The sequence below is a fragment of the Phoenix dactylifera genome, chromosome 1 (assembly GCF_051530095.1).
Source record: "Phoenix dactylifera cultivar Ajwa chromosome 1, Ajwa_hap1_PhDact_Kaust_v1.1, whole genome shotgun sequence".
Classification (NCBI taxonomy): Eukaryota; Viridiplantae; Streptophyta; class Magnoliopsida; order Arecales; family Arecaceae; genus Phoenix; species Phoenix dactylifera.
Window position 1 is genome coordinate 38404036 of NC_143190.1, and position 13879 is coordinate 38417914.

The 13879-nt window shown below is 41.3% G+C and overlaps 1 protein-coding gene and 1 long non-coding RNA gene across 6 annotated transcripts; one reads left to right on the plus strand and one right to left on the minus strand.

Annotated features, from left to right (window-relative positions):
* Positions 1 to 2353: 2353 nt before the first annotated feature.
* Positions 2354 to 10045, minus strand: LOC149768627 (cysteine-rich receptor-like protein kinase 10). Of its 4 annotated transcripts, XR_016413306.1 has the most exons (8): positions 9955 to 10040; positions 8284 to 8437; positions 4525 to 4880; positions 4136 to 4240; positions 3911 to 4032; positions 3570 to 3780; positions 2624 to 2774; positions 2354 to 2487 (listed from the first exon to the last, which is right to left on the minus strand). XR_016413306.1 is itself a non-coding variant. In XM_089930892.1 (7 exons), exons 3-7 carry the CDS (start codon positions 4832 to 4834, stop codon positions 2698 to 2700), a joined length of 825 nt encoding a protein of 274 aa, XP_089787018.1. In that variant the 5' UTR covers positions 4835 to 4880; positions 8284 to 8437; positions 9955 to 10040; the 3' UTR covers positions 2379 to 2697. The 4 variants fall into 4 exon arrangements, 2 of the variants coding, with proteins under 2 accessions (XP_089787018.1, XP_089787019.1); XR_016413307.1 differs by lacking the exon at positions 8284 to 8437 and having other exon boundaries at positions 9955 to 10045; XM_089930892.1 differs by having other exon boundaries at positions 2379 to 2774.
* Positions 10046 to 10763: 718 nt separating this feature from the next.
* LOC149768628 (uncharacterized) lies at positions 10764 to 13220 on the plus strand. 2 transcript variants are annotated; one of them, XR_016413317.1, is made up of 4 exons: positions 10764 to 10853; positions 12005 to 12581; positions 12669 to 13024; positions 13144 to 13220. It is a non-coding gene; the product is annotated as an uncharacterized LOC149768628 (long non-coding RNA). The 2 variants fall into 2 exon arrangements; XR_016413316.1 differs by lacking the exon at positions 10764 to 10853 and having other exon boundaries at positions 11670 to 12581.
* Positions 13221 to 13879: the final 659 nt, after the last annotated feature.

Sequence of the window (13879 nt, forward strand, 5' to 3'; positions counted from 1 at the left end):
TAATTACAAACCCAGCAAATTTCCTGCCCAGAGTATGCTCCACCCATGTTTTAGATTCCATTACACGCGTATGTTCCAACTGGAACATAGGATTCCGGTGGCCAAGCAACAAACAACATTAAGCATTACCCATGATAAATTTTGGGCATATCTCCTTGCTACTTAACCATTCATGAAAAGAACAATCATGTAGTTAACAAGCAAAAAAGAAACATGTCTTCAATGAATGAGAGCCAACGAAAATGAAATCTTGAATCTTTGGCTTTACTAACATGATGAAGAAATAAATTGTACCTGGTAAAGAATAACCGTGCGGTGTGGCAAAGATTTTCTTCGCAACTGCATTGCTTCTGAGCATCGCTGTCTCTGAGAACAGGATCTCCTCCTGGCTGTTGACATGCTCCTCCTTCCCTTAACGCAGGCAAAGCTAAGATTTCAAGAGACGCTTTCCATAATCAAAGAAATGCAACTTCTTTAATTCAAAAAGGTCTGGCTGTTGAGATGCCCCTTCTTCCCTTAACGCAGGAAAAGCTAAGATTTCAAGAAACGCTTCCCATAATCAAAGAAATGCAACTTGTTTAATTCAAAAAGGTCTGGATGTTGACATGCTCCTTCTTCCCGTAACGCAGGCAAAGCTAAGATTTCAAGAAAAGCTTCCCATTATCAAAGAAATGCAACTTCTTTAATTCAAGAAGGTCTGACGCCAAAGATAACGCAAAATATCAGGGCTAATGAAGCATACCTATCATGTTCCTCAGACCAACAATATGTCGTACTAAAAGGGGGTTTAGAAAAGACAATTGTTTCACAACCCTAATCCAAATCGGAGAAAGACAAAGAGGTTGGATTACCGAGAGAAAAAAATAAAATAAAATAAAATAAAGATATCGGGGTCAACAGTGTGAAGGAGAACAATAAATTCAAATTTCGAGAAAATCAAGAATTCAGGAAAAAGGGGAAGGTGAAGAAAAAAAAACAGAAGAACAATATGAGAGAAGAAGCAACGGTTGGATCCAGAAGAGGTCAGAAAGACGAGGTCAGATGTTTCGCGTACCGTCGCCATCAGGCGTAGGATGCCTGAGATCTTCGATTCTAAAGAGTTCGAAGGAAGGGAGAATGTTGAGCTCAATCGTTCGAAGTCACGGTAGGTTTATCTCTTCCTCCACCGACGGTGGGATGTGGGAGCGAGAGAGACTGCGGCGGTAGAGTGCACACACTCGATATTTTGAAATTAAGGATGCACCGAAAATGCCCCAACCAAGGATACAATTTACAAGTTTGGTTCAAGAACATAAAGTTCCGTGTGTGTGTGTGTGAGAGAGAGAGAGAGGCAAAATTTTGGGTTAATTCTAAATTATCTTCCAGAAAGATATAATAATTTATCCAAATTATAGCATTGAGAATACAATATATGGGATGTGGACTGAAGGCTATTGTTTAACCATAATAATGTGAGCAGAACATTAGTTGTTTCTTAAGAATGCTGGGAGTTGAACAGGTTCTGCATTTTGTACTAATACTAATACACACATGTAATGCACACTAAAAATAAATTAATAAAAAATTTAAAAAGTTGGATGATAAAAGATAAGCTGTCCAACCTTGGCTCGAGTTGGATCTGAGCCTAACTTAGCTGTTCAAGCTCGGCTTGCATATGCTCTAGCTCAGCTCACTCTCTAACTAAGCTAGGTATGGACCAAGCCAATCCTAAGCTGCTTATAAGCATCTCGAATCATTTGCAGCCCTAAAAGCGAAAAAGGTAATCAACATAAACTCAATATGAGCCATTGCATTGGACCAGTGAAAAGTAATATACATGAGCCACTAATGTTAAATGGGCCTAGACTGAAAGACACTCTGGTCGTATGTAAGAGAACGTGTTTCCGAGGGCCAATCATTATTCTTCCAAGCAGAAAAAAAAGAGAGGAGAAAACAACAATGTAAAGAGAAAAAACAAGATACTCATCAGGAGCAATATATATATATATATATATATATATATATATATATATATATATATATATCCTGTAAGCTTTTTATTCCATTGTTCAGATCATCCTCGGACTATTGCTTCATACATTTGATTTATTATCAGCCTCGTTAGAAAAGCTTCTCCTTGTTCTCATCAACGATCAAATATCCAAATATCCATGGAGTTTCTTAACGGGGCTCCATGTCGGTAATTGACATGTTGCATATAGTTAACGAGTCAGATGGAGTGGAATCGGTAGTTCTCAAAGCCACATCTGACTCAATGGTTGTTCTACCTCGAACAAAGTATGCAGGCGTTGAAGGCGTTGGAAGAGTCACGGAATGATTGCTCAGTATGAGAACCACCGATGCCATGCAAGGTCTTTTCCTCATATCTTCCTGAGTACAGAGTAATCCTATGTGAATGCATGTCAAAGCTTCTTGCCTATGGTACAGCTCACCTAGGCTGTGATCCATTATTTCCAATGCCTTTCCTTTGCTCCAGTGCTCCCATGCCTATTTAAGAAACAATCAACAAGATTAGCCATAATAAAAGAATAAGCTTGGAGAGATTACGGAATGCAGTTTATAATCCCCATCTTTTGCTTCATGTCTTGGTAATGACTAAGATTCATTAAGAGGCAGTCCATACAAAGCTTAGGAGATTTGTAGAATCCCCTGATCCATGGGAGTCACTGATCCTTTGACCGGTTGCAATTTCTAGAACTAAAACTCCAAAGCTAAATACATCTGATTTATTTGAAAAGTACCCTTGCATTGCATACTCGGGTGCCATGTATCCACTGCACACCATCAAGCAATTGTCATTTGTTAAACCAACAACAGTGTTAAGTGCCATAAATCAAATTAAGGGAAAAATAGATATGAAGGAAAATTCTATTAGTTCAATAGATTATCATAATAGCAAAACCTAATAACGTTTGCTAGGTATTACACAATGATCAAAATCTTGATTAGGATAAGGAAGTTAATGAGGCTTTTAGCATACTTTGTCCCAGCAATTTTACTAGCGCTTCCATGTTCTTTCTCAGACTCGGAGAGCTTTGCAAGACCGAAGTCTGAAATCTTAAGATTCATATGCTGATCTAACAAAATGTTACTTGCTTTTAGATCCCGATGAATAATCTTGAGTCGAGAATCTTGGTGAAGATAACAGAAGCCCTCTTGCAATTCCTTCAATAATTTTATAGCGCTTTCCCCAGTCTAAAAGTCCACATTTGATGGGATCTGTATCATCCTAAGTAAAATCTAGTCAAAGCATATAATGATGTCATAATGATCAAATTAGAGAGAAGAATGAGGTTTTTGGCTTAATTCAACGTTGTCCTGTAAAATGATACCATAACATAAACCAAATTTAATTAGAAAAAAAAAAAAATCTGGACTTGTCTTTGTCCAGCTCAAAATTCTCTGACTTGTCCTATACAGTCTACTAAAATAGAGATTCAATAGGACTCATGAATGGAGCAATGACAGTTTTTTTAAAAAAAAGGAAAAGAGGAACATGGTGGCAGTTTCACTTTGTTAAATAAAAATGCAAGATTTATATAGGATGAAAAAATGTATGTCAAAAATACCGAATAGAAATTTGTCGAGGCTTGTATTTGGGAGAAACTCATAGACGAGTAGCTTCTCTTTTTCTTCTAGACAACAACCTAACAGCCTCACGAGATTTCTGTGTTCAAGCTTAGCAACAAAAGCAATCTCATTTCTTAACTCCGGAAGTCCTTGCTGTGAACTTCTGGAAAGTCTTTTCACAGCTATTTCCTGGCCATCTGATAGTTCTCCCTGTTGCGAATACAGCAGAATACAGGAAAGAGTGTGTCTTGTATTTAAATTGAATGGAATTAAGCTATATTCTCGATATAAATTAGAAATAGAGTAGGTTCCAGACTTAAAAGTCTTGTGTTAATTGTACCTTATAAACTGGACCAAATCCACCTTCTCCGAGTTTGTTTGTCTCGCAGAAGTCATCATGAGTAGCGGCTCTAAGTGTTCCCAAATCGAAATACAGAGCTCCGATGTATTTATTTTCCACACCTTCAATAATATCCGGTAGCCATGGAACAGCATGAGAGCTTTTTAACGAAAGAAAAAGTGCTTGCGTCCTGTTTTGAAGCCGTACAACGTATGCAATACTCACGGGATACTTTTAAAAATGTTCTCCTCCTCCATGAACAGATGAAAATGGCTGAGAGGACCACCAACGCGCCAACCAACGGGATGACCAAGGCTACGGTCTTTTTCCCTGATCCAAATGCTAATATTTGAATTAAGCTCATCTCGTTAGAAATATAACAGCCCACGGTTCACATAAGAAGCCAAGGAGGGCATATTGTTATGTCACTCGTTTTCGAGCTTGGCTTAACCCTAATATTTCTGAGCTCGTCTTGGATTCCTTCGGACTTTGTTTGTTTCGGCCTCTGGCCACATCAAGCTTTATATTGAGCCCAGCCCGGCCTATTCATCATTTCATGGGCTGGCTATGAACGCATGCTAATTGGGAAGAAAGAAAGCGAGTCTTGGCATTACCTGAGTCCTTTGCTCTAGGCGGCAGAGCGCCGGGATCTACCTCTGGTGCTGGCAGAGGTGGTGGTGCAGCCCCAACAGATTGATTATAGAAAGAGTACGTCGCGTGCCCCATGAAGCAGTTGTAAGCCATCGTCACCGCTTCAATGCTCCGTGGGAAGCAAGTTGACATGACGTTCACCGACTGCTGCAGGCACTGGTGGCAGTCATCCTCCGACTGATCCCTCGTGCACTGCAAGTTAGTTATATTGACCTCTCCTATGGCAAACAGCCACGCCGACCTGTATGCCGCCCGCTCTGTCAAGTTAGTCATCAGGTTTCCCACCTGTCCTCCAGAGTCTTTTGAGTTGATGCTGATTCTGTAGAAAAAAAATGGAAAGTCTCGACTAAACGACTTGAAGACTTGAAGAAACGACTTGAAGACTTGAAGACTTAAAAGGCTTTAAAGACGAGAGTCTCAAGAGGAGCTTAACATCCGGTTCTTTCTTTTGCCCGGGTCTGTTGACCATCAGTATTTAACTTTTAGTCCTGCGCATCTTTATAATTTTATAGCATACACTTATAATTGTTCTTGCACACGCTTATATTGTCCCTTCACATAGTTACATTGTCTTGCACATATTTACAACTATGTGTACACCGTTATTTGTAACTATATACATATTGTGATATAACTATGTACAGCCACCAGAGGTTGGGAACTAAACAAACTTTGAAACTTAAAGCATATATTAAAGCTCCGGTCAATATAGACTAAAAGTTGTAGTCCAGTCAATAGAGAGACCAGCTATTAGATACCCTCTTAATTTTGTCTCTCTATCAATGCCATTGCTAGCCAGCCTCAAGTCGGATCAGGACCATCAGCAACCCTACACAGGTGCAAGAGAGGGGTAAAACAGTCTGTTTCTCGTCTGAATACAAACATGACATGGCATTTCACTGGACTCCTTGATGCTAGAAAGTGAGATTGATGGCTAGCTTTCATGAAAGAATACGACGAAGGAACACTGATATGTTGAGCACCACCACTAGTGCGTGCCACTGAGCGAGACCAGAAAGTGACATGTGAGTTGGGATACTCTCAAATCTCCCGATTGTTAGAGAGGACCGGTCCACAATCACAGGCCATCTGTGTGTCGAATGATGGCCTGTGATTGAACAGAGTGGCAGGTTGCTTTGTGTATTAGCTTTATGTAACATATAGACCTCACCCAATCAAGGGTTATCTTATGATACACAAATAGCCTGTGATTGCAAGCTAGAATTATCTACTTCAATGGTGTATTGGAGAGAATCCAAGCTCATGGCTCATACATGGATAGCCTCTTAGTACCAAGGGTGCAAGAGAACTAAGGAGGAGAGCATAGAAGCCAAACTGAGAAGTTAAGATTTAAAACAGAAATTATCAAAGACAACTTGACTTAAACTCTACAATTTAATCATGTTTAAGTTTTGTTATCTCAAATTTTGGATCACAATTACCTTAGTCTTAAGTTATTATAAACTATGGATTGTTACTGCTATAAAATGAACTAAAAAAAGTATTCATTATGATATATAGGTTACAAGGTGTCCGCTTTGATATCCATCATGGAGCCTGATGTACTCTTCACCAAGATATATTACACTACAGGAAAAATGGCTTTCCTCGATTGTGATCTATCGTTGCTAGAAAAAAGCATCAGTAATTTAGTTACCGTACCAAAATTTGCCGATGCTTTTTAGTAGTGTTGTCAGAAATTAAACTAAGATGACGCTTATACGCATCGTCGGAAGCCTATATTAAGACAATGCTTATAAGCATCATCGGAAGCTAAGGTTGATGAAAATAGAAATTCCGTATCAAATTGCTAAAGAAAAGGAGGGCGATAAAAAGAGATTGGATTTTTTCATCTCTCCACTTTAGCTAGAAGATCAGTTAGGATTAAGACGACGCTTACAAGCGTCGTCAGATGCCAAAAGCCAAGATTAAGACAACACTTATAAGCGTCGTCGGAAGCCAATTTTAAACACACCCCATCACCTGACCCAGCATCTCGATTTCAACCCCTTTTCCTCTCTAGCGTCTAAATCGACTGACCTACCCGCCGAGCTCCACCTCCGTCCGTCTGTGTTGGTCTCCTTCTCCTCCTCCCCCTCTCCGATGCCTCCTTCTCCTTTGCCAACTTCGTCCTCCTTTTCCTCCTTGCTGCCCATACCCATTGCCAATCTGCATTGTTCTTCGAAGATCCGACCGACCACCCTCTTCCGGTCAACTGCCTCCTCCATTGTAGATCTCAGCCGGCCTTTCTCTACGTCGGTAAGTTTCTATGTCTAGAATATTTTTTTTTTGAGTTGTTATTTGGATTTTGGCCTAGAATTTTAGAAAATTTAGGGATTTCTTAAATTTTGTTGTGAATATTTTTCTCATATTTATTCATACAAAAAGCATATTCTTTTTATTGTAATCTTCTTCAAACGAACAATTTTATTCTAAAATTTTGTTGCTATCAGTTTGGCATCTTCACCAAGGACACGAGTTACGACAGCATGACAATGGAAATGGTAGCTTCATACGGCACCAAGTGTATCCCATGGTAGTCTAAACATTGAATACTTATTAGTATCAAATAAATGTAATAGACAAAAGAGCTTAAGATTCCTATTTTTATGATAGTATAGACTTTCGCATCATGTGCCAAGAAAATATGTTAGTCATCAGATGATCCGAACCTAGAAAGTTACATTCATGACTTATTAATAAGATTAATAGTAGAATAATCATGTGTTTTTTTATGCAAACCAGGCCGTCTACCATGTGAGATGCATGAAGTTGTATTAAGATTAAAGTCAAAGTATACTTAAATATATTTGAAGTATATTTAATAGATCAATGTCTAATTTTGTTAAAAGTTAGATAAATAAGTCGAGATCCAGCAAAAAATATTTGGATGGAGTTTAGAATTTTATTAAATTTGCTTTTGAAAAATCTAATATGAACATAGCGGTGGAAGCTAAACTTGGTGGATCGGTTCACTACTGATGGATGTATCCTATTGAGAGGTGATTTTGCTAACTCAAATGTCCATATTTAAAAATCACTAGCTTCAGCAATATCATACCGATGTTGATATTGATAAAAAAAATTATTGTTGAAGGTTTCTTGTGCGCTTAAAGGACAGAAGAAAGTGAGAACGAGATGAGGACCCACTCAAGCAAGGGATGCGTGGCAGCTTTATGAGGGCGAGAAGATCGTCATCTGATGCAACAAACTAGGGCAGCCCATCAAGGGGGTTGAAAGCCTTTTAGCAAGATTTCTAGGATCGGTTGCGCGTTAGTTGTGTCCGCTCAACTATATGAAGTGGAATGATATGCTTCCTTCGTATAAGGTTGTGATGCAGGACAGTAGGGAGAGAAAGAAAGAGAGAAAAAGGAGAGAGGAGAAATAGGGAAGGAGAGAGGAGAGAGGAGGAGGAAGAACCAGGCTTCTCACCTGGCTCCGCTTAGGGTTTCACACCAGAGCTCAAAGAAGGAGAATCAATTTTCATTCATCATAGCATAACTCTAAACAATATGTGAACCCATATATATAAGGTCACAAAATAACAAAAAGACTCCTACAAAGAAAACAGTCCCATAAAAGTCCTAAATTGACAATATGCAAATAAGCCCAATCGACATAAAATAAAATAATATAAAATCAACCCAAAATAAAATTAAATTGACTGGACTGGTTGAACTGGCTGGACCTTATAGCGACTATAGACTCAAGTGATGGCTGACCTGGCATTGGTGTCCACACCAACTTTTTTCGGATGGGAAGAAGTCGACCTCGACGAAAACGGTATGGTGTAGCTCCGGTAGTACTCCAACAAGTCCGGGTCAATCTGCTATAGCTCCTCGCGCGGGATCTAAGTGCAGCCAAACTTCGGTCGTCCTGGTCAACAAACCAAAAAATGCTTGATGCCTCCATCACTGGCAAAAACTATTTGCTCGGCTAAAATAGAATCAATATACTCTTTTCGTGTTCGATGTAAGAGAAAAAGAGACGAAGATGGCATGGAATCAGTCATAGGATAAGCAATTGGCTCAGGAGAGGGTTCAGCAAAAAAGTTATCTGGGATTGCAACCAAATCTTTGATATTAAAAGTAAGGCTATTACCAAAATCAAATGCTAAATTATGCTTGGCGTCAGTACCATCCTTGTGCAACACCCTGAATGGTCCAACACTAAGAGACTGCACTTCCTTAAGGTTTCGGCTCTGAAGAATTTAGATTCATGGACGTGCCCCGAATGTTAGGGCGCCTCACAAACATGGACTTGGAGACCTGCTCATAGTTCATTACGAATGTATAAGCCTGATCTAATGTGGACACCTCTCGGATGACAAATTCCTTCCTAAGTTCATCATTAAGACCTCTACGGAACCGACTCAGGACCATTCTCTCATCCTCAATCATATTACATCGCATCATGTATTTATCAAATTGTGCGATGTAGTCAATGGCTGATTGGGTACCTTGTCGTAAATTGTTCCATCGGTTAAGGAGATCGTCTTGGTAGCTGAGGGAAAGTACTTTTCTTTAAGTTTTTTCTTCATTTCTATCCAATCAGTTATGGCAGGCTGACGTCTTCTAGCCAGAAGCTGTTCAGTATTTTGCCAGAAAAGCTTAGCTCGACCAATAAGCTTCATTCTGGCAAACCGGACCTTCTTTTCATCAGACAAGTTGTAGCGCTCAAAGAAGTGGTTCATTTCGTGTAGCCAGTCTGAGAAAACCTTTGGGTCAAGGCGACCATCACAGGTGGGTGTTTCAACCTTAATGCTTTAAGCACATCCTTATCATGATCATGGGACTCTCTAGGTTCTACGTTGTATCGATAACCCCTATTGACATTAGAAAAAGGACCCTATCCTCTATGACGAGGGTAGGTTTGAAGACAGCCCGAAAAAGAGCTAGTGTCGAATTGACCCTATCAAGCTGACCCTAGATGGTCTAGGGTTTCATCCTTGACCTCTGGGCTATCCAAATGAGAGGCACTACCTTCTTTGGATTCCATAATCCTCGGAATGCATGACGACACTACGAAGGTGCATATACCGAGGGTGCTAAATTATGCTTGGCCCTACAATGCTAAGACAGTAGTGATTCTTAGGCAGACCTAATGCATGAAATCAACTTAGAATTACGTAATAAATCCAGACAAGTAGTTGTAGTCAAATAGTACTAGTTATTCAGTGTATTGCAGGGCTGCACAGAGCCTCGAAGAACTTCCAAAGATTGGGTACCCTACAATTAATAGCAAAGATAGGCCACTATTAGGGTTTTGGTATTGTCTGGAGTTGGTGTGTTGAAGTTTTTAGGACGCAATATCAATAGAGTACTTAAGAGTTAATTGATGCTAAATTTAGACAATAAAAAGATTTTTCAGAAATAGAGGGGAAGAAACCTGACCTGGGTTGGGGCGACGATCCGTGGCGCAGTCGCGGTAATGAGGCTCAGCAAGGGTCCCTAACTCGGGATCAATCACTGCAATTTGGTGGGCCCAGTCAAGTTGGATCTGATCACAGCAACTGGTGTGGTCTGATTGGCCTGTGAGCAAAAGAGGAGGAGGAGGTGTTGTGTGCCGCTGCAAAAGGGCCTGATAGACCTGATGGGGGGGGGGCATATAGAAGAAGGGCCTGTTGGGCCTTTGAGGTGAAGAAGGGGTGGATCGGGCCTATGTAGGGGCGAGGCGTGTGGACTGGGCCGGTGAAACGGGCGGGATGGAGTGGGGAAAAAGGCGGGCCTGATGAAAGGATCGGTCCGTGAGAAGGGAGCGTGAGTTGTGGTGTGAAAAGGGGAGAAAGAGGAAGTGGAGGCGATTGGGGGTGAGGGGCAGTGGGTTCGGGCGGTGGGTGACAGTGGTGATGGATGAGGTGGATGCGACTGGGCGACAATGGGGCTCGGGCGGCGGGCGACGGTGGGGCAGCACGGGCGGAGATAAGGAAGATGACACGAGCAGAGGCGAAGGGTGGAGCGCGACGGAAGGGAAAGAGGCGGGCGGTGGTAAGGGAGAGGAGACGGAGGCGACGAAAGAAGGAGGGGCGGCGGTGGAGTCCGGTGGCTGCTACCTGCCTTCGCGCTTGACGCCGAGGATGAGGGGACTCGGCGAGCTAGGCGGCGGTGGCGATGGCACGGAAGTGGCGACGGGTGGGGCGAAGCACGGTGGAAGGGCAGCTTGCAAGAGGTGGTGGGGCTCGACGGCGGTGAGAGAGGGGAAGCAGAAAGCGGCAACGGCGATGCAGCGCGGGCGGAGGTGGAGCGGCACGGGCAGCGGCGGCAGCGGTGCTAGGGCGATCAAAGATGAACAGGTAAGGGTTTTTTTTTTTTTTTGAATTCAGATTCTTTAGGATTTGGGTTATCGGGCGTGACCCGCTCCGGTAACCCGTTAAGGCTCCGTCACATGCAAGTCACGTGCGTCGCTTTTCTTTTTCTTTTTTTCCAACCCAACTGGGTTTGGGTTCCGCCTAGAGTTTTGAGGGAATGTTTACCTGCCCTGAGGTGGCGGCCGGACTTCGCAGCGACGACTGCGGGGGAAGAGTTGCGGCGGCAGATGAGGGGTGACGGCGTTCCTCAACCGGATCCGGCCACGGTCGGTGGCAATGGGGACACGATTGAGAGCTTCCTCCGTCAGCTCATATGCTGTGCAGTTGGAACCAGGGGCGGTAGGTTTCTGTGGGGCGCAGCGGTCTCTGGTGGCGAATCAGAGGCGAGGCGGCGTTGAGGGTCTCGGTCAAAGGAAGGGAAAGGGGAACAGGGAAGGGTGGCAGAGAAGAAAGGGCTTTGTTTGATTTTTTTTTTCATAAGGCCTGATGAAGGAGGCATGTAGTGTGGGCCAAATTAGGGAAGAAGAGATCGGGAGATGTGAGAGAGGGAGAGGACTCGGGGCTTTGGCAACAAGGGCAAAGCTTGGCCTGCTCTGATACCAAAGTTGATACAGGACAGCAGGGAGAGAAAGGAAGAGAGAAATAGGAAGAAGGAGAGAGGAGAGAGGAGGGAGGAGGGAGGAGGAGGAGGAAGAACCAGGCTTCTCACCTGGCTCCGCTTAGGGTTTCACACGCTAGTGCTCAAAGAAGGAGAATCAAATTTCATTCATCATAGCATAACCCTAAACAATGTACAAACCCATATATATAGGATCACAAAATAACGTAAAAGACCCCTACAAAGAAAATAGTCCCATAAAAACCCTAAAATGACAATATGCAAACAAGCCTAATGGACATAAAATAAAATAACATAAAATCAACCCAAAATTAAATTAAATTGGCTGGACTGGCTAAACTGGCTGGACCCCATAGACTCGAGTGATGGCTGACCTAGCACTGGTGTTTGCACCAGGTTGAGCTTCATAGAGTTGTACAGATAAAAAATTTAATTTGATATTGTATGTTAATTTGCTTACTATCATAATTATAATTTTTGATTTAACATTGTTATAACATTCTTTACTTTGGTGTAGAGTAAGTTTATGCTCCCTCGAGAAAACCATGACTGGGTGCTAAAGTCCCTCAACCGCAAATAGAAAGAATATAAGAGGAAGTTGAAGACGGACTATAAGGGCGAGGGTATAACAAAGGAGGAGGTTGCTCGTGTTTGTCCTCCTGATGTATACCCTCATTGGTGAAGGAAGCTTATTCACTACTGGCTTTTCGAGAGAGGATAAGTTGTGTATACTCTCTCAATATCTTATATTGTATTTATTATTAGTATAGATTGCAAATATATACATTGAATATATTATATTGTTTACTTTTTTTGGCAAACATATTTCGACATTGGTAGAGCTGCACGAGCACCTCAGGCAGTTCCTTATACATCAGACTCTAAGAGTTATGCAAGGCGTGGAGATGAATTCATAAGTTTTTTTGAAACTCTTTGAAACTCTTCTATCATATATTAATTCTTATAGCTTGCCAATGTACTTTTTATTGTAGATGGAAGGGCATGAGAGGGAGCCTGGTGAGGTGGAGTTCTACCAGATGACTCACACTCACCGAGATGGTAGCTTTGTCCGAGAGGAGTTGAGAGATATAGTTGTATGTATTCATCTTGGATTTGCACAATAATTTTTTATTAGTTCATTTTATCAAACATTAATATGTGACTTTTTTTCTAAAATATAGGATAGGGTTACATCCCTTATTTCAAAGCGTGTTGGAGTCATCATCATCCGGCAAGACCAGCCGTGTCGAAGCTCAGGTGTTCGCCAAATTGATGGGCTCGGAGCGTTATGGTCGATTGAGGGGTTATGGCGTTGGAGTTACCCCCACTTAATTGTCTGCAGTGAACAAATATACCCAAAATGTCAGAGAAAGTACCAACACTACAGAGGTTTGTAGTCTATTTGTAGTCTGAAGGCAACGATGGAGAAGATGAGGTAGAACTATTAGACTGAGATGGAAGAGATAAGGTAGAGCTATCAAACAGAGATACAATCTTTGAGGGCTCAGCTTGACCAAATTGCATCTATGTTGCATAGGTTTGTCCCTCTTCAGATAAATAACTATTCTATTTGAATATTTTACATAATTATCATGCATTTTTGTATGAGCTTAATGATTTTCGTGCTCTTAACTTCTAATTTCTATTTTTTTGTAGGTTCATGATACTTTCTTTACTCGTAGAGATAATAATGATGGTAATGCCATCGACCCCTAATAGCTCTTAGACTATTTATTTAAGAGTTTTATATGTATATTTTTTATATTTTTTGAAGCACATTGTAAATGTAAATTGATAATATAAATGTAATCATATTTGACAATATAAATATTTCGAACGATCTGTTTGATTAGTGATCCAAAAATGGATTTGGCCTAAAGTTTCAGGGGAAAAATGAACGGAACCCAGACTAAATAAGCATGACATATGTTTGTATACCGAACTAAACCCTCGATAGGGGGAGAAACAACTGTACTAGTAAATGTTTGTATTCCATCAACCTGCCTTTCAAATCTAGATGGCTTGTTGCCCAGAAGACAACCCAAGAGGGGGGGGGGTGGATTGGGTTCTAATTAAAATTGGAATATTTAAATTTTATCTAATGTGGTTAATGAAAGCTTTTTTGATTTTAACCAAATGTAATTGAGTAATTTATAAGAAAGCAGTAAAGAAGTAAGGCAAGATAGATCACAGCATAAACACAAAGTTTTTATAGTGGTTCGGAGCCAACCCTTACTCCTACGTCTACTCTCCAAGCTTCCCTTGGGAGTTCACTATAATCTCAAGATTACAGCCCGGTTGTTTTACAAGCTCACAACCCAACTTGTTGTTTTCTCAGGATCATAATGAACCTAGTCGGTTTTTCCTGGCTCACCGACTAAAACCTCTCCGT